General features: G+C 35.9%; 2 protein-coding genes across 2 annotated transcripts; one reads left to right on the forward strand and one right to left on the reverse strand.

Moving 5' to 3' along the window:
- Positions 1-5,072: 5,072 nt before the first annotated feature.
- LOC121862136 lies at positions 5,073-9,948 on the forward strand. Its single transcript, XM_042360157.1, has 2 exons — positions 5,073-6,631; positions 8,517-9,948. Exons 1-2 carry the CDS (start codon positions 5,331-5,333, stop codon positions 8,761-8,763), a joined length of 1,548 nt encoding a protein of 515 aa, XP_042216091.1. The 5' UTR covers positions 5,073-5,330; the 3' UTR covers positions 8,764-9,948.
- A 2,688-nt stretch (positions 9,949-12,636) lies between these two features.
- LOC121862137 (serine/threonine-protein kinase stk11-like) lies at positions 12,637-25,583 on the reverse strand. The gene is made up of 8 exons (XM_042360158.1): positions 25,367-25,583; positions 20,446-20,685; positions 19,919-20,010; positions 19,395-19,527; positions 18,742-18,878; positions 17,294-17,479; positions 16,688-16,839; positions 12,637-15,528 (listed from the first exon to the last, which is right to left on the reverse strand). Exons 1-8 carry the CDS (start codon positions 25,484-25,486, stop codon positions 15,386-15,388), a joined length of 1,203 nt encoding a protein of 400 aa, XP_042216092.1. The 5' UTR covers positions 25,487-25,583; the 3' UTR covers positions 12,637-15,385.
- Positions 25,584-25,978: the final 395 nt, after the last annotated feature.

Raw genomic sequence — 25,978 nt, forward strand, 5'->3', positions numbered from 1 at the left:
AGCCATAGTAACACACCTCCTTCCAGGGTCTCTACAGTCTCACCGGGACAAGCACGCCGTGACCACACATTTTAATTACCGTTTTCAACCAGTTTAATTCAATTTTGATGTGTGTGTGTGTGTGTGTGTGTGTGTGTGTGTGTGTGTTATAAATGGGTAAAAGGAATACTGATCGTTAACAAGGGTGTGCCGGCTGTGTATGGCAGATTGAAAGATGAAAAGAATCAGTAATATGTATAGAACCAGTGCAGAAAAAAGGGCCATAGTTATTCATATTGCCATGAATGTAGTAACCGAGAATGTAAAGGCAAGAGTGATGGAGAGGAAGTGGGGGGGGGGGAAGTTAATAAGGTGAATAATGAATGAGATGCAAATGGGAGGTGAGTTAGATGAAATTTACAACTGGTGAAAGTTTTAGATGCGTGGATAGAGGGACAAAGGTAGGGGAGGGGGGGAGGAAAGGTACCAACACTATGGTATGCGACCTTTATGAATTAACGAAGGCATTCATGACGGTGTTCCCGTACTGGTGTCTGCTTAGCATTTCTATTTAAACACATCAGAAGATTTTTCTTTTCATAACTCATACAATAGAAAGTAGAGAGAGAGAGAGAGAGACGATGCTTTTGTAGATTCCAATCAGACTATAGGCTGCAACGTCAAGTGGCATCCCGCAGGGGGGAGTGATGGGCCGACATTATTTCAACAAATTTAATCTAATCACCAGAGACAACTTCCAATGGACCTAAATAACCACCCCAAAATTATAAGATAGCTACATGGTAACCCAGATTCCCTCCAGATAAGTGTATGGTAATATTTAGGGTCAAGACAGGAGAAAGCAGCCCTAGATAACCTACCTCTTGAAGGAAGGAAACGAGAGACTTGAATGAAAGAAAACTTAAGAAAGATATAAGAGAAGAACATAAGAGTGATAACTGAAATACGGTTGAAGATCTGGATGTAATAACTCGGTTTGCTGTAGTTTTTATTTCATGTCGTTCAGCAAAATTTCCAAGGAAAGTAAACTCATGGCAAAAAAAATGGATGTGAATTTTCTTTTAATTGCATTTTTGTTTAAGTTTGGTTAGAGGGAGGTTAGGTTAAGTTAGATTAGGGTTAGGTTACGTGAGGTTAAGTTAGGTTTGGTTAGGTTAGGGGTAGGTTAGGTTAGGTTAGATATGGGGTAGATTAGGTGAAGTTAAGTTAGGTTATGTTACGTTACATTACGTTAGATTTGGTTAGGTTCAGTTCTGGGTGTACCGGGTACAGGTCCGATTACAGTACGTAAATCAGTAAAACTTAAATAATAAGTTTTCAGGAGAATGCAGCCAAAGAAATATTTTACTCTTAAGATTACATAACTATAAAAATACAGTGTAATAGATGAGTTCCATACGGTGCTGGTGTGGGTTAAAGATACCGTGTCGTGGCAATACAGATTTTCCCCAAAAGTGTAAAGGTTCACTTAACTCCTATACCATGGGCTTTGGTGTGTATCCTAATGTAGAGTAGCTGCACAGTGTCAGACAACAGAAGAATCAATCTCTACTGTTGTCTCGCCGCCACAGTTCTCGTAATCCACAAAATAACATATAGGGGAAAAATCATTTAAACCCTGGCCTGTTATCCAGATATTTATGTAAGTGCACAACACCAGGGGATACTGCGCAACCTTAGTGGTGACCTAGAATACAAGTCATTTATATAAGTATACGACACGTGGATCAAACTCCTCAGAACTGATAGGTTGATCGTCTGATAACTATACAGTACTTAAAAATATAGTGGGGTCGTTAGGTTAGGTTTGGGTAGATCATGGCGTCTGTTAATATGAATGTTTACACCCCCTCCCTCCCCAACCTCCAAACACAGGATCCACTGCCTCTCTCATATATATTAGTTTAATTAAAGAAGGAAACACTGCCATGGTACTAATGCTGAGCTGTCTCTTGGTAAAGTAATATATGACATGTCTAATTGCCATTGCCTTTTCATTAGATTACAATTTCACAGACGTCTGATTCGAGAAATGAGTTCACTGCGTTATTTCCCTGATTGAAGGTTTATACACTGTTTCGAGGTCGACAGAGTCTTAATGATTGGGGTCACTTCGATATTAAGTGGGTCAGCTAAGGAGGTTGTATTCGAGTAGCTACAGTACTTTTAAACTTCAAGTTCTTAAAAATTATCACTGAGAGCCAGAAGTAGTGTCTTACCGGAGAAGATTTTTGTGACTGGATTTTTATATCTAGTGGTCTGAATGGGAGGAGTCGAACGTATAAAAACTTTACAAACAGACGTACGATTTGAAAAGACATATCTAGTTTTGTTATTTATCTTTATATTATTTTCATATATTCACTGAAAATATCACTCAAAGATATTTTTATTCTGACAATTTTCCAAGCTGCTCAATCATCTGCTGTAGCGTAGCGTATGAACCCAACACCCAATCAATATTCAACGGTGTCTCTTTCCCCCTCACCCAACGCCAAATTTTACATCATGGATGACGCAGCTGCAAACTAAACGAATTCGGCAAGAAATCAGTCTACGTTTCCCATTGTCCTTTGTCTACGCAGGAGCAGGATAACCTCGGTTTGTTTACAGTATGAGCACTTTTCAGTGTCACTGTTGCAAGTCGCTGTGCCACGCCATTAAACAACGCGCTTTGTCGTCAAGGAAGGCGATGTAGTAAATATATTTTTTTTTTGTTTTAGCTGTGTGATAAACTAGGACAGGGACGTCATACTGTATACTGAGGAACAATATAACTAACAGGTGACATAATATAGTCAAGCTTGTCTCGCCTAGTATACCACGGAAATAAAAAACAAAGGCATATGACTTAACTATGCATTAACCTCTTCAGTATTGTTATCCCCTTCAGTATGATGAATTAACCCCTTGAGTACAATGGCTTAACCTCCTCGAGTACGGTGACAACCCCCTCGAGTACGGTGACTTAACCCGAGTAAAATGGCTTAACCCCTTGAGTATGATAGATATGATAAAGGGATAAACAACATCTTGACACAGATAAATAAAGGTAAAAGTTACAGTAATTAGCTGGAACTTACCTGTATACACTGTGACGTCATGCAGAAGCTGACAGCAAAGACGTCAGCTCCACTCAATAGTCCTGACATGACCTCCTGACTCCTGGCTGATGTCAAATCCTTCCTATCAGATAGATAGATAAATAGGTGGATAAGTAGATATATATAGAAAGATAGATAACTACATATTCAGTAAAAAATATCAGTCTCATTATTGACAGACTTTTAAATGAATAAATAGACCGCTCTATGTCGATAATCTATCTGCCTCTCGTGGTCTTTCCTATTTACCATTATTTGTATTCCTGCTCTCTCTCTCTCTCAGACAAGACGTACATTGTAAAAGGTTAAACAATTTCTCAACATCTGGACCTCCACAATATCGACTCCTCTCAAACCGAGTCGACAAGTATGAACCCAATACCGAACCCCTATACCACTGACTCAACAAACGGGGCCACATTTCTCTGTAATTAAATCTAATTTGTTTAATAATTTAGATAACTATATTACTATGAGTATATTAATCCACGTTCAATTAAGTTTACAATAAATCAGCTGAACTTGCAGATATAACGTCACCACCCAAGCTTCACAGGGGTCGCCTTATCAACCACCAATTTGAGGAGAAAAGCCAAATTCACCCGCCTAAATAGGAATGAAAAAAAAAGTTGCAAAAATTAACATATTTCTTTGGCCAACATTTGGAACCTTAAGAGGTCGTCACCTTGGAGAACTAAGAGTTTAAAAATAATAATAATATTATTATTATTATTATTATTATTATTATTATTATTATTATTATTATTATTGTTATTATTTTTAGTTGTCACGTTTGGCGAAACAAACTTTTATTTGTGTCGTTCAGAGATAATAATATTAACTCATCTCTTAGCATCAGGGCATCAGTTGTACTTTAAATAAACTCAAAATATTAATTAATATAAAAAAGCGAAAATGGTATTAATCCTAAGAGTTGAATTTTGCCACAAAAGACCAGTAGCAAAATATTGTAGTTGTGAGGAATTCCGCCAGATGTCAGCACGTGACGGGCGTAAAAAACAAGAGTATCCCACCCAAACTTGCTTATGTAACAAGCATATTCCGAACCTCACCACCAACCATTTATTACTACTGTGAATCGAAAATTGAAACAAAAAAACAAATAAAATTAAATTAATATCAACCACTATAAGATGACTAAATTTAATCTCCTTATATACCTAATTCTTTGTATTGTTAAACATGTGGTGATTCCAAAGATGTCATTAGTTACAGTACAAAATGATATATACTTGCTGAGCTGTAAACTTGCACAGTCTATAATATTACTTGCCGAATTAAAGCAAACTTGTACAAAGATTTTACTGATTAAATATTAAATCTATATATCTACACACGTCCCCCTTATCTATCTATCTAGGCTAGGTGAAGTTAGATTAAGTTAGTTTAGGTTAAGTTAGAATAAGTTAAGTTAGGTAAGTGCCTTCAGCAAAATAATGTCTGCTGGTGGAAGGGATGGCGAGGGGTGACATAAGATGGAGTAAGAAATAATGGAAGAAAAATTCAGAGAGATCCAGAGACGCTGTTAACCCTCACTACTGTTAGGAGAGAAATACGCGTGAGTCAAGATTTCTTAAGGTAATACAACTTTCTAATGAGTAATGACAGACAGGTAAATGCAGCGGTTGTTTCATTTTCAGTCGTCGGGTTAAAACTGATAGCAAAGGCCCCAATGACTTTTATAGTTCCAAAACGAAATTGTGATGCAAAGGCACAATAGATTATAGTTTGTAATGTAACGGTATAGTATTTTATGGGGTTTGTAATGTAACAGTAAAGCATTTCGTGAAGTGATGTAACAGAAATGCGATTCGTAAAGTTGTTATGCAACACCTAGCCTCAAGAGGATATGCTGCCTCATGCCCTCACCTGTGGAGCAATGATACCCCCTCACACACACACACACTGACATAAAGCAGGTTGCCCTCATACTCGGAGCTGCCCCGTCAGTCACTCTCCTAAACCACTTGACTTAACAGCGAAAAAGTGGGAAATTAGCCCAGCCCATACAGGTCTCTTTTGAAATCTTGGCCCACAGTTATCACCTCTTTATCTCTATTGTCCTATAGTCACTCCAACTATTCGAAGCAAGATTTCTGGTTATGCAGAGTGGAAAGTCGAAAGAAATAAACTGCACTAACAACGGGTTCTTCAGATAAGGTAGCAAATTCAACGATTGTCAAAGAACACGAAGGTCAGGGTAATATGGACACTACAGGTCACTATACGCCAGAGCATTCCATACAAACTGAAGACAGCTCGTCTACTGTACCCGACCATACCACAAACACTGCAGGCGATGACACTCGGAGACCCCAAGAGTATTCAGCATATGAGGAACTTGTACATGAGGAACCAAAGGATTCGTCATTAGGACTTAGCAAGCAAATGGGGTTTACTTATAAAGACCCAGAAACTGAAGATTTAGACGAGAATGTTGCTGGTACAAGGAGGACGGAGACACACACAGCCACAACTATGAGGTCTTCATTAGGTCCGTACGAGTCATACGTACTTAAGGGAGCTTCCTCAGGCTCCTCTTCCTCCTCTCTTCGTTCCTTGAAAAACAATTCTTTAACACATCTATCTCGTGAAAATCCCAGTGAAAATTCTTCCGTCCCGCACCCAGAGTATTTACCCGAGGAAACAAGGACGCTCCCTAGTGATCTAATTCTGTGTGTAGAAACTCCAGTAGATGCCTCAGGTAATGAATCTTCAGTTGATGATGAGAGAGACCTTGACAGCCCTGACCACCCGGAGATTACAGATTCAGCAGAAGGTGACCAGGGCAGCTATAATGGACGTAGGACCGCCCTGACTCTTTACATTCAAAGGCAAAATCTATCCAAACATGCGTGTTGTCATAGGTCTTATTTGACACAGAACGGCCCTCCTTGCTACCTTTGCTCTATGTCAGATATTCCGCCAAAGTACAAGAGAGAAAAGCCTGGATGGCAAAAGACTAAAGAGAAATTTGCGGGTATGTTTCAAAGTCTAGCAACTTTAGACTTTTCCCACAGAACAAGGGATTCGCCTTCTCCTCCGGATATTGAAGGGAATACAGTTACTTTCACCTTAAGTAATGAGATATTAACTCAGGATGTAAACAACTCGACCAGCGATCCTTATGTGACGTCTTCAAGCTCATCCTCTCCCGAAGTGTTGTCAGTAAGTGCAGGCGAAGAAGGCAGAAGTGCCAGCATCGACGACATACCCAGAGTTCATCACCAGGCCAGGGTTTCGCATCAACAAAGTTACCAAAATAGGTCGTATGTATTGTCATCGTTGGGCGGCGACCTAGACGTTGTACACTACTCAGAGACCGCACCTACCATACCCACCCAACACTCACTTTCTCACCTTGACTTAGTGCCTCCACCATACACGCCACCAACCCCGGGATCTCTTATCTCCGGCTTGTCTCAGCAGCAACAACAACAGCTACAGCAAGATGTACGCACCGTCTCCGAAGTAAATGGACGTAGCTGTATCTGCCCCCGAAACCTGTGAGTTACTGTAACTGTTATAAATTAAAGGGTTTTGATACTCACTGTTTGGAGGAGGTCAGTGGCAGGTCAAAGGATCACTTGTCCTGCCCCCTCGTATTTTCTTCCCTGGTTCTTGTTGTGTTTCCTATTTCTTCCAAATTACAGTTTTTACCAGAATACGATATATACAGCAAAACTAACGTGGAATTGACACTAATAGGAACAGGCTCTGCCGTCAGTGGCGGCTGATAAAATTAAAGCCGACTTCTTGCAGGCTTAAGACACCAACACGAATTTTTATTCTTCTGAACTCAATGACATACTGTATATAGAGCCAAGGCTTCATGATTAATATTAACAGTATGTGTACTTAAACAATTCAGATATAAAAATACACCCAAAACTAATAATTTGCCACCAAACAGTAGGTACCAATTAGAAGAAGAAAAAAAAGATGAAACAGTAAGACTATACACTGTAGGTTAACTACAACAATCACAAATAGTAGAAATACAGTACTGCACTACAAAGCTCAAGTTATATCTGTGAATTTAAAGTGATGCAGTACAAGTTATGTGTTAAATTTCCATAACTCTTTATTTTTTTTTCTCTTTGGTGGTGAGGTGGTGAGGACGGTGGTAAAAAGTTAACAAGTGTTGTCACCCTGGGCGTCAAATGGTTATTTATTGAATTGAACTCTTTAATTTTTTTCTTTAAATATCCGAGATTTAATACCCGAGTTACCGATGCAAATTTTAATTGATTGCGTTAAGTTGACAATATTATAAGTTCATTAATAAGAATTCAAAGGTGATTTATCTTAAGTAAAATTATCATTTCGATCATTCACCTATTTGGAAATTGCTCAAAGCACATCAAAAACCTCCAGAAAAACTTAATTTCAGCTTAACCTAATCCAATCCAACCCAACTTAACCCAAACTTAAAATCCTAAAATTTGCTGGATGACCGAAACGATAATAATACCTTAACTTATATTGAGGAGTTTATCAACACTATACTGAATTATTGAATTACCAGTGATGGAGTTTAGATAAAGCCATTTAACGATCACCTGATAAAAACATTTCCTCTCCAGTTTAATGGATTTTGTTTGACCGTAAACTTAAATGGCAATGTTAATGTAGGGAACGAGCTCAAAAGATTAAATTAAAAAGTCCATTATGTGTTTTCTTCTCTATACCCTGGGGAGATTCTGTATGTCTTCTACCATCCCCATTTTCATTTCACATGTTGTTCATTTACTTTAAAGATATACGTAGTACATATTACAATTCAAAGAGTTTCTCTCACTCTGCTGGAGTAAGTCTCACTTTGTTTCACTAGGGATGAAACCTAACCCAATCAGTTTGCTGACTTTTGTATTCCACTGTTTAGCTGAGGTGGCAGTGTGATGCTATCCTTGTGGTCCACGTGTATGTTTGAGAGTCAGTGTGAAAATCTGTTGTTGTGGATATTTTACCATTTCACTAGTTATCAGCTTACTACCCGTTTTTTGTATTGGTTTATCCAGTGTTAGTACAGGACGAAACCGGAGTCTGGGGAACCTGTTATGCTTGATAGTGTCACACTGGATAACACCTTCTCACGTGTTAGGGCCACCAACATGATACTGTATAATGGTATATTAATGCTGTGGTTGCAACAGGGTATGGGTATTAGTCTACTTCGGTCAGGCTAATGTATTGGTTAACTAGTGTTAGGTGATACATTTTCACTGAATGGCATCACATAAAGAATGTATAATGTTCCTTTGTTCTTGTTGAATGAATTATCTCTAGTATGTCAATAAATAATGATCTAAATATAATATAGTAGTATACAGTACATAATATTTCTTATATAGTTAGTTTCTTCATTAACTTTACATCTTATTCCACCAGGCAGCACAATATGATTTACTCTGCCTTGTTAGCCTCTGTGACGGCTGTAGCGGTATTTGGATATGACCAGTCCTTTGTCATCCTCGTGTGTGCCATAATATTCTTCACAATCTTCTGCTTCATGCCGCTCATCTTTTTATTGGAAAATCTACTTCGCTGGAAGACCGAGGTCTTGTTAAGGAATGCTATGGGACAACCGACATCTGAAACTTTAGTCAACCCTGCATTTTCTATTCCAATTCGATGATGATAACACTGTGCTTCTGTTGGTATTCCTCAGCAGTTATTGTATACAGTATTGTGTTGGTATTTTGAAGTGACACTAGAAAATAATTATCAATATACAGGTACATGATTACTCTTAAATTTATTATAACTCACCAATGCAGAATATAATATTATGTGACTCTTTGAGATGTTAAAAAACTGGTAATATCAAGATCCAAGATAAAAATGATCATAATTGTTGTGAACATATAAAATAAACCACATGTCTGTATCTTTAATTTACTGTGCTGTACAGTACGTGGGTTTCACTGGGCCAAAGCTTGTTACAAATGGGTCTTGAACAGTATTCAATTTTTAATTGGTTTTGGCTTAATGGACTAAGATCAATATATTTTTAGTACCTGTACTGTAATCTCAGTCAGTATCTAGAAAGACTTCATGTATTCATTTGTTTTTGCATTTTCTTTTACTTTTTTAATAATTTGTTCTGTAGCCGTTACTATAGCTTTTCAAATAGCATTACTGTTAGCGTGTTCTACAAATACTGTACCTGTGATACTGCAATGAAATAATTATTTACCACAAAAACTACTCTATACGATTAAATAATTTTTAAAAACTTTGTACAGGTTATACTGTAGTTACATAATACTGTACTGTAACTTATAAAGTATACATAGCTCTGGTTGTAAAATTGAAGTTAAAAGTGAAATTGAGAGATTAGCTTCTATATTATGTCATTCCTACTCCTGTGAACTGGCATCTTTACACGAAAAAGATTAGCCTTAACGTACTGTAGTTATCAGCCATGAACAGACTCTAATAAACATTTTTGCTCTCATGTGAGGTTGGGATTTTGCCAGTTATTTAAGTATGTATGAGTAAAGTGATATATAATACTGAAAATGACCCGCCTTACTTAAACAGTCACCTTGTTTCGTATATGATCCTTTACTTGCTGTACAAATATGTATTCTCAATAAAAAAAAGTGTGTATCGTGTATAATTCATCCATAAATACGGCTTCATTAATAAAAAGGTTCCAGTAGACTCTCATGTGTCCACCGCAATATAAAACAAAGTTTACAAAAACAATAAACAGTGGCCTCCCCATAAGTCAGCAATGTTTCTGTTGTGCATAGGCTGCCTTCAGAATATATTAATTTTCTTAACCTGTATTTACTATATCTATTTATGAACTATAATGTTATAACAAAAAACATTTAAATTGTTATAAATTCTCATGGAAAAAATGATGTGAAAACAATCACCTAATTTTATCAGTGTGATGCATGGGCTTGGATTGTAACACAGTTTCTTCAATTCCACTTAGTGATGATATGCAGTAGTGACTTGTAGTTCTTTTTCTTTTTACTGTACCATCTGACAGAACCACTTACTGGTAGTATTCTTGTTTCTTAAAATTAGTATCATAAAAGGAAGAAAACTGTTCTGGCCTTGTCAGGTTCAATGGGACATAAAGGGTTTGGAGAAATGACCACTGTGAGACAGACCTGGAGTCCTATAATATACAGGTCAAGGTTAAAAATAAGTTCAGGGTGTATGGTATACTTGAAGACATTTTTATTTTACTGTATAAAAATACTATACACTGTCCAGGAACTATATGCTTTTTTATATAAGAAACAGTGTAATGGATCAATCCTCCGTAACACCACATGCCTGGCCTCGACTCTCTCCCTAGCAACGCAAACATACATATGCAGCTTTTATACCCTACAAGGTTTTATAAATAAATGTACTGCATGTATGAACACTTACCTATTATTTTTATTAATTTATTTTATTTTATTTATATATTTTTTTTTTACATGAGATAATATTGGTAATCATAAGGGCAGGGAAAATACACATATGCCAGGCACTCACACTTGTCTTTGTGTTTATTTCTTCCATTTCCTCAGTTTTATTTTGTTTTATTATAGTGATCTATTCTTGTACTTTTATTTGATGAAAATTTTGAAGCTGTAGGAAAATGTGAAATTTAAAAAAGTAAAAATATACAATTTATCTAAATGTAAGTAAAAAAAAAATACTAATAATAATTTTGCAGTATTAAAAAATTATGAAGCATCCTCTATGAATTAATTTTCTTCAAATTAGTAAAAAAAATGGTTTCCCTATTCTTTAGAATGTATTTTATCAATGCAGATATTAAACACCTTTGTGTACATTAATAGTGATTTAATGAGTAGGGTTGACTATTACTGTTTGTACCATACTGTAAGTTTTTTCCTGTCTGGAATTTACAGTACAGTACTGTACTGTACATATTTTAAGATTTTTTTATTTAAACTTGAATATTCTTAAAATTGTACAATTTTGAGGCATTTCCAGGTTCTAGGCACTACCTGTACTAAAAAATTGGGAGATTCACATCATAACATTTTCTTATAATGGGCAAAGTCCCTGGAAAATTGGGAAATTACTTTCCTTCCACTGATATCAAATAGAAATAACAGGATGTCTCCCACCACAGCAGGGGACATAGAACCCATGTATAGTACAGTATAATGGGAATGACTTAGAGTTAACTCACTATAACATTCTGTAGGAAATAACACAGACAACTTTCTCCATTTAATTGAATTATTTAAACATATTTGATGTAAATCTGAATTTTTTTTATAATTTACTTTAATCTCTCAAACTCTTGAGTTTAAAATGGCAGTACTCTGCATCCATATGTCAGCCACATACATATAACTAAGTAAATGTTATGTTATTCATCAAATTAATATTAATTTTGATCAACTTTTACTCTGTAGATACACATGGTAAAAAAGTATCTACCACATTGTATGTGAAACAATATAACACAGACAATCGATATTGTGATATGCCCGTTGGTCCTACCCCATGTTGGCATACCTCAATATCTGCTGACTCTGGTGTCCTATTGTTTCACACAGGAGACTGGATAGATAAATTTTTACAGTGTATACTAGTAGCTTTATGTGTGACAGTACGTTTATATGCTAAATTGATCATTCGTAGTAGAGTACTGTACTGTATGTTGTACTTTATTATGTATGCTTGTTTACAAAAAATTTATGATGGCTTACAATTTATAAATTTTTTAATGTGGATTAGCCTCCCGGCCACAGGTCACTGACCCACATCAGGGCCGGGGGAGGGCCCAAAAGAGCAGAAGAAAAAATTAATTGCACAATAAGTAAATAAATAAATACAGAAATGGAAAAAATAAAACAGATCAAGAGTAAGAAATGATATACCGGGTACGTGTATGTTGTGTTGTCAAAGTAAGAGACACAATTGACTACTCGCAATTGTGTGTAAAAGTGGCAGAAAGTCAGATCAGCACATGGTCACAATTTTTGTGATGCCACATGGCAGCAGGGTCTACCACTGGACAACACATTATGCCTCCAATATCTTCCCAGGCGGTCGTACCTCCCTATTTGATAGCTGCCTACTACCTAAATCCTACTTTCTGCTACACTTTACCAGGATAAATCATAAACAAGAAATTTCTTCAACTACTGTAACTCTAAATGACCCATGAAAGGACTGGGCTGCTCTGTATATGAAAACCAGCTATGGAGGGAGGAGGAGGCACCAAATGACTCCAAGTGCTTCACTAAGGACTCGATGTAGTGTGGATGTAGGTCCTACAGTGACATCATGCCTAATAGGCAGAGTCCTAGCAGTTGCTTTCCTGTTATATTTAAAAAAATGTTTTATATTAAAATTATGTCATGAAAATACATTTATTATCTGATTGTATTCATTTCATGGAAAGTACTAAAAAAAAAGAAAAAAGAATATAGAGCTCTTAAAAAGGTGAAGCACTCCATTGCCTTTCCATGAATACCTTTGAAAAAAAAAAAGGATGATAAAATCTAAAAAAAATTGTATACAATATTTATTAATAAAGCATATGAGTAATATGGCACTGGTGATGATACAGTTACAATAGAAGGGGCAGTGTGATCCTGTACAAGTTGTTATTTTTTTGCCTGTCTTAATCAAGTACTTCACACATCATCTACTCACCATGGTCAAAGATGTAGCTCCCTACATCTTAACTCTGTTCACTAAGCAGATATGTGCACAGATCATTTATTTCATTGTGCATTATCTGATTAGTTGATTTATCCTTGTGTAGCAGTCATCACTTAATTCTGAAAAAATAGTACAGCACACAACACTTGAACCTATTAGTTATCATTGGATACCAGATGCCTTTCTTCTAAGCATTCTTGCCTATTTTGTATTGTATGATGAAAAGCAAACTGGATGTATAGATAAAATTTTGAAATGTTATGTACTAGATATTTCAACATGTGAATCTTTTAAATTACTGCACCTTTAAAATCCATTTTGACTGTGCATTTAATGATAATGGTCCTGAAGCACATTCTCAGCCATTTGAAAAATATATACATGAGGTACTGCTACCTTGTTCCTTGAATATTACAAATAATATAAACAACAATTACATTTGCATGGCATACTGCAAAATTATATCTTGGAATAAACAAGCACTAAACTTGCTACACCGGTCAGGAGACTATGACATACATATCATTTATTGCAAAAAAGTTTATGCCAGCAGGCTTAACTGAGATAATTATTATGTGTAGTAGTTCACCACTGTACAACAAATTTCTTACTATTAACATATAACATCACTCACAAACATAAATGCATTATAATGGAGGTTATCTGGCATACAGACCTGTCAGGCCTGCCATGTAGCTGCCAAGGGCGGGGAGAGGGAGGAGAGTGACAGGTCACGTTAGCTATTTGGAGAACGTCTCCATTTTATACATCAGAACCAAACTTGGTTCCGTCTCAAGTCCCTGTGCCAACATGGAGACACGACTTGACTAATGTTGACCTGAGTCCTTAACAGTAAATGTGGAGCATCATGACGTTATTTCACTAACTGACATCCAGACACAGGTAATCCATTCAGAATAAATGCTGTACATTTCTTAGGAATTACCCAAAATGCCTTACATACTGGCGGAATGAGTCAATGTCGAAGAGCCAAAGGGGCTTACAACAAAAAACTGTTACATAATAAAGTAGGTGCAAAGGGGATGATGATTTGAACACTAATGCTCTGGATGAGTATGACTTGCACCTAAGTCACAATTACCATAATGAAATGAAAAGCCTCGAATAAGGCCTCAAATTTGGCTGAATGTTTTACTTAATGTATCTGTGAAAGCAACAACTGCTTGCTTCTTTTCCCTCTCAACAATTAAGTTCCTCTCACTGATACAATCGACAATATTACAGTATTTCCTCTATCAGACTTTATTCCACAAATGCAAAATCCATTTAATATACTGGACTAAGTTTCATAAAAATCTTCTTGTTTTGCTGAAAAGGCTTAGCAAAAAGGAACAATATAAAGTGAGCAAATTTTAAATCCCTGTGCTCTCCTTTGATCACAAATCCCACTTTTCTGCTAATTTAAATGCATTAGGCAGACAATTTGATTATGATATAGGTAATGGCACATAGCTGTAACTCCTGCATAAGTACCCTAACCTAGATTGTGACTGAAGTTGTCCTCATGACCCCCTCCACAAGACCTAATTGAAGAGAAAGAATTCCTCCCAGATTGATAAGACTTAGCCTCTTAGCATTGTTATCTTTTATATCAATCCCAGGACACACTTGTTATGACAGCTGGAGAGGATGAATGACTGTATACTCTTTATTCTGAAAATCCTGCAGCATAGCAGGAAAAGGCTTGTAAAAGTGAAAAAATATCTGCAACAGCCCATGACAGTGCAAGAAAGGCAATTGAATTATAATGTAGATCTCAGCGTCATATTTGTGATTTATGACATTATACACTGATCTACAGTATAGTTAAAGTATTTTATGGTGCAAGCAGAATGCAATTGCTTCACTGTGAAACTGCTAAAGAATCATGCAGAATAATTTGGCATATTTTGAGCCCAGCTGCTACAAGTTCAACACCAAAATGTGTGATGTATGCAACAGCCACATTAATGAGGAGTGATTCTTCCTCTCTAATCGTGTTCTCAGATGTGGGATATATGTATCAGTTATAAGTTTGTATATGACACTGATTTCCAACTTCGATATGAAGTCTTTGTATCTGCACCTATAATGCCAGAGTTCACAGCCTTAGTTACCATCACTACTAAGCATACCCAATTTACAATACAGTACTATCTCTGTGGCTATTCTATGAGACACTGCCTATGTTTAAATTCCACAGTTCTATCCTCAATTGGGGCACCTCAGTCGTAAGTGAAAGCTTTAACGATAAACATCAAGGCCGCATATAATTGATAGCTTTGGAATAATATATTTTGTTGACTGAATACTCATAAGTCATCCTTATATGCTGTACACAAAATGCCAATACAGTATTTACAATACCTTCCACTATCTGAATAAAATCACAGAGAAGGTTGACAATATATGACGATGAGATGTGATGAACTTCATGAAGTACAAGATAAAATTTCCATGCACAAATGAAATGTACAAAGCTGATAATTCCCTCCCACCCCATACCCACCTCCAAGCACCCTTCTTACCCCTTATCCCGGTCTGTGCTGAACACTTGCCGGATAACAACGTCAATATGGTATACATGTGTAGTGTCAAGACTGCTTGCAGGAAGCAATCGATTTGACACTAATACATGAGATCGGTTTGCGTCTCCTCCTCTTGTTGTGGGCACCACGCGTCTCTTGAAGATCTGTAGCAGACAAGTCTGATCGATTTTCGGCTTGGTTCCTTGTCGCTGTTGAAGACATCATCATGATTAACTTCACATTAAATATTATGGAAATATGTGGGTAGGTAAGGTGTGGAAGGTACAGTGTTATACAAGGATACTGTACTTGGTATGAATTTATACTCTGTTTGCACCTAACATACCTTCAATATTTAAATCAGTTTCTCCCTTCTGAGTTTGTTTTGTTCATGCATACAAGCAAATAAATATATAGTACTCACTCAGAGAAATACAAGAGAATTGAGCACAAGAAACATTATTAAGTTATTCAAGGATTTAATGAATGCACCTGCTTATATGTGCCTGTGTGGTGTATGTAAATGTGTGCACAAGTTTTCTTTTACAAATGTAAAGTACAGTAATAGCAATTCACAAAATTTATCATAATAGAATCAAGTTTTCTTAAATGCTCTGAGGTACCTAACAACACTTCAGTTGGCAGTGTTGCTAAGATTTGTATTAATACCTCATAACCAATTTTTTTAAGTACAATATACAGAGGTGGCTGGAACCAACAGCAAACACACTCCCTCTTCAATCTATCATTCATTCACTCTTATTGTTCCAAGTGATGCTCATGCACATGCCTCATGTAGTGATATCTCCGTTAGCTGGAACAATTGGTGCAGAGCACTTTCGGAATGAGAGATTTCCAGGTAACGAAATGGCTCTCTCAATCCTTGAAAAAAATCCCCCATCCCCGGAATTTTTCCGGGTACTGAGAAAAGTTTCTCAGAATTTTCCAGAAATTGGGCATTATTTCAACCTCAGCATTTGCTCCAAAAAATGGGAAACATTTGGAGAGCTTCCAGAATTTTCCAAAATTACACATTATTTCATCATGGGAATTTGCTCCGAGACCCATAATTTTTTGGGGGAGGAGTTTCCGAAAAGTTTCTCAGAATTTCCAGAAAATGCGCCTGATTTTCAACTACAGAAAATCGTTTCCAAACCCAGAATTGAGAGAAATTTTCCAGAAATATTCCAAGCAAATTGCAATTCCGGTTATTGGAGAGTTCTGGCTATGTGTGATTCCAGCTAACAGAGATATTTAATGGGTAATTAATCAAAGTGGACAATTTCCCTTGCCAGGACCTCAAACATCAGTAACTTTTGGCCCTTTATTATCAGCCCCTAAGAAACTCAACCATCCATCAGTACAAACCATTTAGTTCATGCTCCGTGATTAGTTCATCTTCTGACTCAGAATCATAATAATGATATCGTAAATATGGGACTATGGTTATGCTGTGACGGTCATCATCTCCTCCAACTGACACTTCTTCATCTGTGCATGGATGCTTCTTGCAACACCAGCTGTTAAGTAAACACTAAAGTTAATAACAGTAACACTGGTAAACTCAATTCCAGGTACAATATTGGCCCCAAACTGAGATTTTAGCATAGAATTAAAATAATATCAACAATACAGCTAACTAGCAACAAGATTAAAGTGTCCAGTCAAAATACATTTCTTATTTGTTCACTCTAGTACACACTTTCCTGATAAAGCAAAAGGTGACTGGGATTAAGATCAACTAAGACTCCCTCTTTTCTGAATGTCTTCGTCCTTTTCTATGGCTTTTTGGACTGTCTTACACCACTCTCCCTAATTATCTGCCCATTTTTGTTTCAGGTTCCTATACCCTTTGACCCAACCCACACAAAACCGGAAGAAGAGTAAAGACAATGAATAGATAGAAAAAAAATAAGATAATCACTTAAATTGAAACAGTTTAAAGAAGAGAAAAATAGATATAATGGAACCCACTCATGAACTTTGACTTGTGCCAGTGACATGCGTTGGTAGGGGTCCTTCACCAACATGCCCTCCAGCAAAGATTTGAGCACTGGGTCCAGTTCTTCAGGTACAACTAGAGGCTTCTCACAAATGTTTTCAAATAGACGGAACATGTTTTCTCCTTCAAATGGATATTTTCCACTTGTAAGGTTAAACCTGAAAAACAAAATATTTGGGGTCAAAATTCATGTAAAAACTTTACTCGGACAAGTCCTTGTTATGTTTATATTATTGTTTACAGCAATTCAACAACCAGTTTTTAGATTGAGTAAACTTTAATCCAGCAGTACTGTACTATGCTGTACCAGACTAATCACAACACAGGAGAATACAAAACAGTGGAAATTCCTATAACAAATCATTCTTTGTTCACAAACTGCTGCGGTATGCATAAACTTTCCCACATCATTTGACACAACCTGATGTCTTACACTGTTGTAACAATATATTTGGATGTTCTAACCTTATCCACATGTCTTAAGGAACGTTATCTTAATTAAATAAAATCCAGTAATTCTTATTTCTGGGAACAGAACAATATCGTACACAAAAACAATGAAATCAATAAAAGATAAAAAACCTACAGAAATTGCCCTAATTTTATAAGTGATACACTCAACTCAATTGCACAACCTGGATACTTATGATGCAAGTACAGTACAGTAGATCCCCCAAAAATTTTTATTCAGTTTACAAACTTAAGAAAACATGATGAATTTAAAATCAGTTACTGTACATGATTGAATATATGTAAGATGTAACTATAGCCGCAGCAAGACACACTAGCAGAGGCAGATCAAAGACATGTGAATGTGGACAAGGAATAGTAACAGTTGATGCATTGATCACTTTGACACATGTGACAGTAGAGTTGTGCATTAAAGCATGGCCAGGAGGCATGGTGGACAGAGACCATTGATTGTAGGGTTGACAGTTAACTTGGATATGACCCCCTGTAACTCAGGGACAGGGTATAAGTATACTACATCGTTAAAGCGAATGATTATAACACGAGACATTGTAACTTGGGGGTATCCTGTACTGTGATTTATTACGAGCTTTCCTTGGAGTCAAGTTTATGATAGTACAGTGTCAATTTTAAGTAATAATCCATTTTACCAAAACCTTGAAGTCCCAAATTTTTCAATTACCAGACACTGTACTTATTGTAACATTCTTATGACAACATTATTACATTTTTGTATTTATAATATGGTTGATAAAGGTCTTAAGGGAAATCTTATTATGTTTTGGGAAAGATTTTTCCATAACAATGTATTTTCAATTTTATAATGGGACAGAATTAGAAACTAACTAGAATTCAATTTATGGACTTTTCAAGAATGTGACCCTTGTGTAAATCACGGGAGATCTATAAATACAGTATAAAAGTCTTAAAAGTCTAAGTAAAAACTTACAGAGTACAACCAGCACTCCACACGTCCACCTTAAACCCTGGAAACATTCTAGCTCCCCCAGCCACCTCTGGAGGCTGGAAGAGGGGTGAGCCTTGACTGGTAGTGATCTCATCATTGCCTGTTGTTACATCCAATTGCTGAAAAAGAAAAATGCTCTCTGGTAATGTACTGTATTGTATTGTGGAAATATATGAAGCTTATCACCTAATTATGCTACGGAGAAATGTTTACGGCACTGAGGGAGAGTTTACTAAATACAGGTAGACTTTGAATAGTGCACATTTTTATAACACCCATGTTTAAATTTTTTGGGTAGAATAAATAAATAAACATAAAAATAAATAAAATGAATAGAAAAAAACTAAATGCAGCAAATAAATGCTAAATAGTAATTAAATTCTTCATAGGGTTCCAAAGTCTTTATATATGCTTTTCAATATCTGAAACTGGCTCTGATCTTCTACAAGTCTTCCTTGTTCATCCATCCCATAATTCCTAGCAATCTTTAGTCCTCTCTGATACCTAGCAATGTACAGTACCATTCAGTACTCATAATTCAATGCCAACAATCCACAAGGATTAATATACTGTACTGTATACATTATTAACTTATAATGGGGAACAAACTGCTAAACACTTATACAGTAGCTTACCTCTGCAACCCCAAAGTCTGAAATCTTTAGACTGCTATCGGTACTGAGGAGAAGATTGCCAGGTTTAATGTCTTTGTGCACTACACCTCGACTGTGCAGGTATTCCAGCCCCTCCACCAGCTGTACAAAATACCTGTAAGAAAAGAAACGATTTATTTTAATACATATTTCTCAGCACAGTAAAGATAAAATATATTGATGTTTTGATAATTATATACCGTAAGTCTTTTGAGAAAGGGACTAAATACTACCTACTACAGTATATACTATAGTGATTAATGGCCTGCAGTAGTTTCCTTATATAGGACTGTAGCTACATTTTCTTATACAAACTTTCCACAGTGTTGAAGTAAATAATATTAACATAAGTATAAGTTAATCATAAAAACTGTGCATGCCCAATGCCATGCATAAATAATAATTCAAATTTACAAAGTAAAGAACTATAATATAATATAATAAACTACATTAAAACAAGTACTGTACATAAGAACATTCAATATGTATGCTCCTTAAAAACTCACATGTGTGCTTGCCAGATTGGAAATTTCTTATCTTTGGCTCTGTCCAGCATTTCTTGAAGTCCAGTGACACAGAACTCCATTACCATGTATATCTGAAAAAATTGATACTGTACTGTACAGGGTAATTGTTTAAAATACTTAATTACTATAACAACAAAAAATCACTGTACTATTAAAATGCTCCAGAACTATTCCTTTTGACACTTCCATTTATATAGTTAACCTAAAACTTCCATAAACACACATCTCCACTACATGGGATCTCGTGTCACTTCCTCATTGACAAGTTTCTTGATTACAAAATAGTAAATAATTGCTGACTCATCATGACATGAAACACTTATACAGTATATTGTACAATGATGCAATTTTCAGCACCCTCCAAACGATAACAAACCAACATAAAATAGCATGTTCAGTTATTTACAATTCATTCTACATATTAAAAATCTGCTACAGTAGCATGAAGCTATCATTAAGATAAAGTACAGTAGAGTACAGTACTTCAATATTTTCACGGTTCATACTTTGCCCTTTTCGTCATTGTGGTACACGTGGAATAAACTGATGACATTCCGGTGTTTCAATCTCCGTAATAATCTAATCTCCCGCTGAACATTCTGGTCGCCGTTTGGAATTCTTCGAAGGGTTTTGCGTTTCATAATCTTGACTGCTCGCCGCTGAAGGGTGTCCGAGTCCAGGCATTCTTTTACCTTTCCGTAGCTCCCCTCACCGAGCTTGTCGCCCATCACATATTTGCCAACCAACTGAGTGAAAAAATAATAATAATAATAATATTTACTGATTGCTAATTTGGTTGCTATGTCAAAGAGAGTTCAATGTTAATAAAATATTTGTTATCTGAAGATGTCATGCCCTCCTGCTTTAGGCTCATTCCACAACACTGTCACAAACATGTTAAAAATCATCAGTGTTCTATTGTCCATAACTGCCATTTGTCTTAAGGTTTATGAAATTCTACTGAAGACTGTTGTACAAGTTGATTTTCCAATGTTATGAGGGGGGTGGAGTGTGTGAAAACGAAAAGGTATTGGTGCCTTTGAAAGCAATCCAGGACAAGGCACAACAATTACTTAGAATAAGGTGTACAAATTGCTATCTTCCTGCCAATGCTGTTACACCTCAGAAATTATCTCTTGGGAGGCCCAGAAACATCTCCAAGGGCACTGACATGAGATGAGATGAGTCAAAAACTTAAGATTCAACTCTGGTTGCAAAAGAAGATTCTGTACTACCAAAACACCACTCCTAACATATGTATGAAGAATTTTTTATTGCTACAGTGGCTGGGGAGCTCACCACTTATACATGATAGAGAATACATGGAATGTGATGACACACACAAGCTGCCAATACAAAACATAAGTAGGTCTGGACAACAGGGATGGTTCGTGATTATTTCTAAACAATCGCTGAAGTCATGACAAGTCAATTTCAATTGGTGTTAAAATCCAAGACATACCAAAAGACTGGTATTAAATAATTTGAAAATAGACGTTTGCATGTGTTTCATTGTTTTAATCATTAGTTAAGTAGCAACTTTGTTACAAGTCATGTAAAAAGGTTATATATATCAATAGTGTTTGCAGACAGTGTATGATACCTACTACTGAGATACATGTAAACATAAAAATGGTCTTCTTGGAAAAAGTAGGAAAGTAAGGATATGTTGTCATCATGATGTAATATGACTTTTGACAAAATGGTCAACAGAACATAAAATCCAAAAGATTACAAAAGGCTGCTTAAAAGTACAGTATATACAGTACAGTCACAGACAAAAGTCTGCTCCCAATGGTGAAACTGAGTCACGGGAACGAGTCTCCCAACATATTTACCCTGACTGTCATCTGGTGAGATTGTGCTGTTTTATTTCATTTGGGGGTGGATGCTGTTTCAGTTTGGGAGGGAGTGAACTTTTTACCCCGACAGTACATTGTATACCAGTGTAACAGTATTAGCTGTGAACAACAAGTAAGAGAAAATAAAATTCACATGACACAGAGTTTCACCATTACAGTAGATAACCTAAATATTTTACTGTCATGAGTAAAAAAAAACTATATATAAAAATTTGAGGATTATGCATCATCAAAAGCTTCATATCAGTTGGTTACACATAATTTTAGTCTTAGTACAGAAAAAAAAACTGATAAGATTTAGGAAACCCAAATACACTGTACAGCACAGTAATGGGTTATTCTACAATTCATTTAATCAAATCTAAATAAACTACCCAAACCTAATGTAAAGATTCCAACCTAACCTATCACAATTAATAACCAATCAAATATTATTCAAACAAACTATCCCATATAACCTAACTTAATCCAGATATACAATAATTAATTAAATCGACTGCACAGATTAACTAGGTTTTTTACCGTTTCCAGGGAGATAAAAACTGAGTCATCATCTTATCTAATCTATAATGCCTCACTCCTGTAGGGAGTTCCTCACTGAGGGGTTGGCCATGGCTGAAGACTTTACACACTATGAAAACAGAAAACAATATTCTTTCTACAGTAACTTCAGATTAATGAGTACTAATAACTTCCACCTGTTTCTGCAATGAAGAAATAAAACATTATATAAATAAAAATCCTTTTCCAACCTAAATATTGTACAGTAAATGTTAGTCAAAAGGATGGAAAGAGGCCAAGAGATCTGAACTGGTGTAAACCTAACCAGCTGTTTTTTAAATGACAACTCAAAAGTAATACATAATAGCAAGGAAGATTTTCTGTGAGTTTGGTGACTATTTTCCAGAGGGCATCAGACACATACAAAATCTGTGCAACTCAAAGCAAATCCATGAGGGTAAACATAACTGTGTCAGGTTTCAGCTGTGATGAAGAGAATGGGCACTTTATATGGAGAATTTCAATCTTATTTACAGTGCATGGTGATTAAATGATATGGTAATATCTTATTTAAGGGATACCACCTTAACCCTCCTGTGCATCATGATACGAATCCCGTCAAATCACTGGGTAACGCTATTTGAATCGGTGACACGAATCCCATTATTAACCTTAAAAAATTACCCCAAAAATTAAGCTTTCAAGATAATTGCATGAAATTTTTGTGCGTCAAAGATGAATGCATGATCTTGCGAGTGAAGCTTCCACAAAGCTCTAAAATGCTGGTGGAGTTCTGGTGTCCATCAGTTTCCTCCTGTCAGCTGTACTGCTAAGTAGCATTTGTCTCTTTAATTCTTCTCTCACCCTCCCCATAATTAATTGTGTCAAAATTCCAAAGCCACCGTTGGAAAGCTCATAAAACTTCACTTCTATAACTATATCAAGAGATATGAGGCACGGAACAAATAATTTTATGTTTTTGTTAAAGCCAGTGATGTATAAATCATGACCAAAAAAAAAAAAAGACTATTTCTTGTGGGATAAATTAGTCGCAGAACGAAGATGACCAGATATCACTTGTGATTCCATCTGACTTTTGTTGTTGTGACGGAAACTTAAAAACTTATTGCAGCTTGAGAGAGTTAACATAATACTGGTAGCTATTAGCTTTTCTCTACATTTTTTAAAGGAAGTGTTTCTTAAATAAAGTACTATTATATAAATCGTTAACTTCCTGTTGCATACAAATACATCCTCCTTTATGCCAACACCTATTATGCCAATAGTTATGTGACTTTGGAACTTTGTAACATCACAGAACTATGTTTGACTTTCGTAAAATTTATTAAGAAAAAAGCATTGGCAAAGCTTAATGGTTCATTCCTGCTATAATCAGATATAGTTCAGATAGACTTTTTTTTTATTTGCTGAAGCACCAAAGACCAATAAACAGTGGAGTCACACACTGCAGAATACTGTACAAGAAAAACTATGGTACTTGTCACATCAGGAGTTTGAAGATTTCTAAACTAAAAACAAATAAATACACTTCTAATTAATAAAACTATAATTCTAAATCAATTGACAGCCCCTTTTCTCACCATACAGCTATTATAGCCTCGTACGCTATTTATACCTAACTAATCCGGACTTAACCTAACCTTACCTAACCTAATCAGTGTATGGTGGAAATAGCCACAATTTTCACCAAACAATGATTGTAGTCTCATATGCTATTTTCACCATACCTAACCTAAGATAACCCAGAATCACATTTATGAAACAACTGTATATAATTTGAAAATAGCAATTGATACTGATACTATTAACTACCATCGGTCCGACTAATTACCCAAATGTACCCAAATGGAGCCAAATATAGCCGCAATGAAGTCAAATAATGGTCCTACATGAATAAATCGGACTGCTAATCACTTCTCGACTAGTATTTGGTGTCAGAAAGTCACAAAAAATTGGAAAACTTACTTTAATCTGAGTTAAAAGAACGCGTGCATATACCGACGGAGCGAGGAATTACCCAAATGTAGTCGCAATGAAGTCAAATGATGGTCGTACAAGCGTAATTCGGGCTGTGAATCACTTCTCGATTATTATTTGGTGTCATAAAGTCAAAAAAAAATTGGTAAACTTAATTTAATCTGAGTTGTGTTGTGTTAGGTTAGGTTAGGTTAGATTAGATTAGGTTAGGTTAGGTACATGCACTTGATCTATTAACTCAGATTAAATTAAGTTCACCAATTTTTTGTGACTTCGTGACACCAAATACTAGTCGAGGTTAGGTTAGGTTAGGTTAGGTACAAGCACTCGATCTATTAACTCAGATTAAATTAAGTTTACCAATTTTTTGTGACTTTCTGACACCAAATACTAGTTGAGAAGTGATTGGCAGTCCGATTTATTCATCTAGGACCATTATTTGACTTCATTCCGGCTATATTTGGGTAATTAGTCGGACCCACTACCATAGTGAAAATAGCATCTGGGGCTATAATCATCACACGGTGGAGTAGTCACTCAGAAATCAATTATTAAGGCGGTGTCTCTGAAACAATACCTAACAAATATCAGTCTAAACAAATATAAATAGCATAAAAATACATATTAGGAAAATTATGTCCAGATACTTGGAAATTTCACTCTTGCTATGACCAACATGGGACAGGGTTCAGAATTGATGGTAATTACAGCCACAGCTCAATTCACATTTCATCACTAGTCTCCTGTAAATCTCGGTATATAATTAAACATCCTGTCACTAATTCAATTTGTATTTAAACATTACAATGATTTATATAAGCATCAGTTCAGTAGCAAAGGCTCTACCATAGTTTCACGGACAGCTGATATAAAATGATAAAACATTTCAGATAAGGTGATATGATGGCTGATACGTGATGGATACCTCCTCTATTCCGGCTGTGTAGAGGTATATTTTGAGATCATATAAGGAATCCCTAGAACCAAGAACCCTTCTAAATACAATAACGAGCCCAGCTGGTGATTTACTCTATGTTAAATACGATTAATAAAGTGATTGTTTTACCTTGTACTTTCTTTTTGGTGGACAGTAGATAATCTCATTGGAGTCAATTCTCTGTATAAGTAAGGCATCATCATCTCCATCAAACTCCATAAACCTGTCACTCGCCAAGTCTCGATCCATCGTCTCTTCACACTTCAAACATCACTGTAACTAACTTAGAGGAGGTCCATCACTGTCAACACACCAGGCGCCCCTCAGTACTCATCTTCGAAATGTAAACAAGTGACGGTCGCTGCCACAGAAAATGGGTACAACAAACAACAGCTGTTTCATCCCAACTTGGTATATTTTACTATGCCCAACTAAGAATTACCCATATTTTAGTACATTTATTATACAAAATATAGTAAATATAGGTGTATTATAATACTTAATCAATTAAATTATTTTAGTTTTAGTTTTATTATATGATTATTTAAACACTATTCGTTAATTAGTTCAGTCCCTGATATTTTACTACACAAAAACCATGGGTTCAAAGGACACGAAACTCTTTCCAAGATTTTTTTTTAGTTACAGCCAGTTCCCTGTAATAAATCTGGTTTGATTTAATGAAGAATTTCCTAAGAAAAAAAATATATACAAAATTTCGGAATAATACCTATCTTAGGA

The sequence above is a fragment of the Homarus americanus genome, unplaced genomic scaffold (assembly GCF_018991925.1).
Source record: "Homarus americanus isolate GMGI-L3 unplaced genomic scaffold, GMGI_Hamer_2.0 scaffold25013, whole genome shotgun sequence".
In the NCBI taxonomy this organism is placed as follows: Eukaryota; Metazoa; Arthropoda; class Malacostraca; order Decapoda; family Nephropidae; genus Homarus; species Homarus americanus.

What these genes read in the sequence shown, in the direction of transcription:
- LOC121862136 (XM_042360157.1), top strand. Translation starts at nt 5,331, where the DNA reads ATGGACACTACAGGTCACTATACGCCAGAGCATTCCATACAAACTGAA. An exon ending in TGTATCTGCCCCCGAAACCT is followed by an intron (nt 6,632 to 8,516) that starts GTGAGTTACTGT and finishes TTATTCCACCAG; the next exon opens with GCAGCACAATATGATTTACT.
- LOC121862137 (XM_042360158.1), bottom strand. Translation starts at nt 25,486, where the DNA reads ATGGATCGAGACTTGGCGAGTGACAGGTTTATGGAGTTTGATGGAGAT. An exon ending in ACAATGACGAAAAGGGCAAA is followed by an intron (nt 20,011 to 20,445) that starts GTATGAACCGTG and finishes CAATTTTTTCAG; the next exon opens with ATATACATGGTAATGGAGTT. An exon ending in CCAATCTGGCAAGCACACAT is followed by an intron (nt 19,528 to 19,918) that starts GTGAGTTTTTAA and finishes CTTTTCTTACAG; the next exon opens with GTATTTTGTACAGCTGGTGG.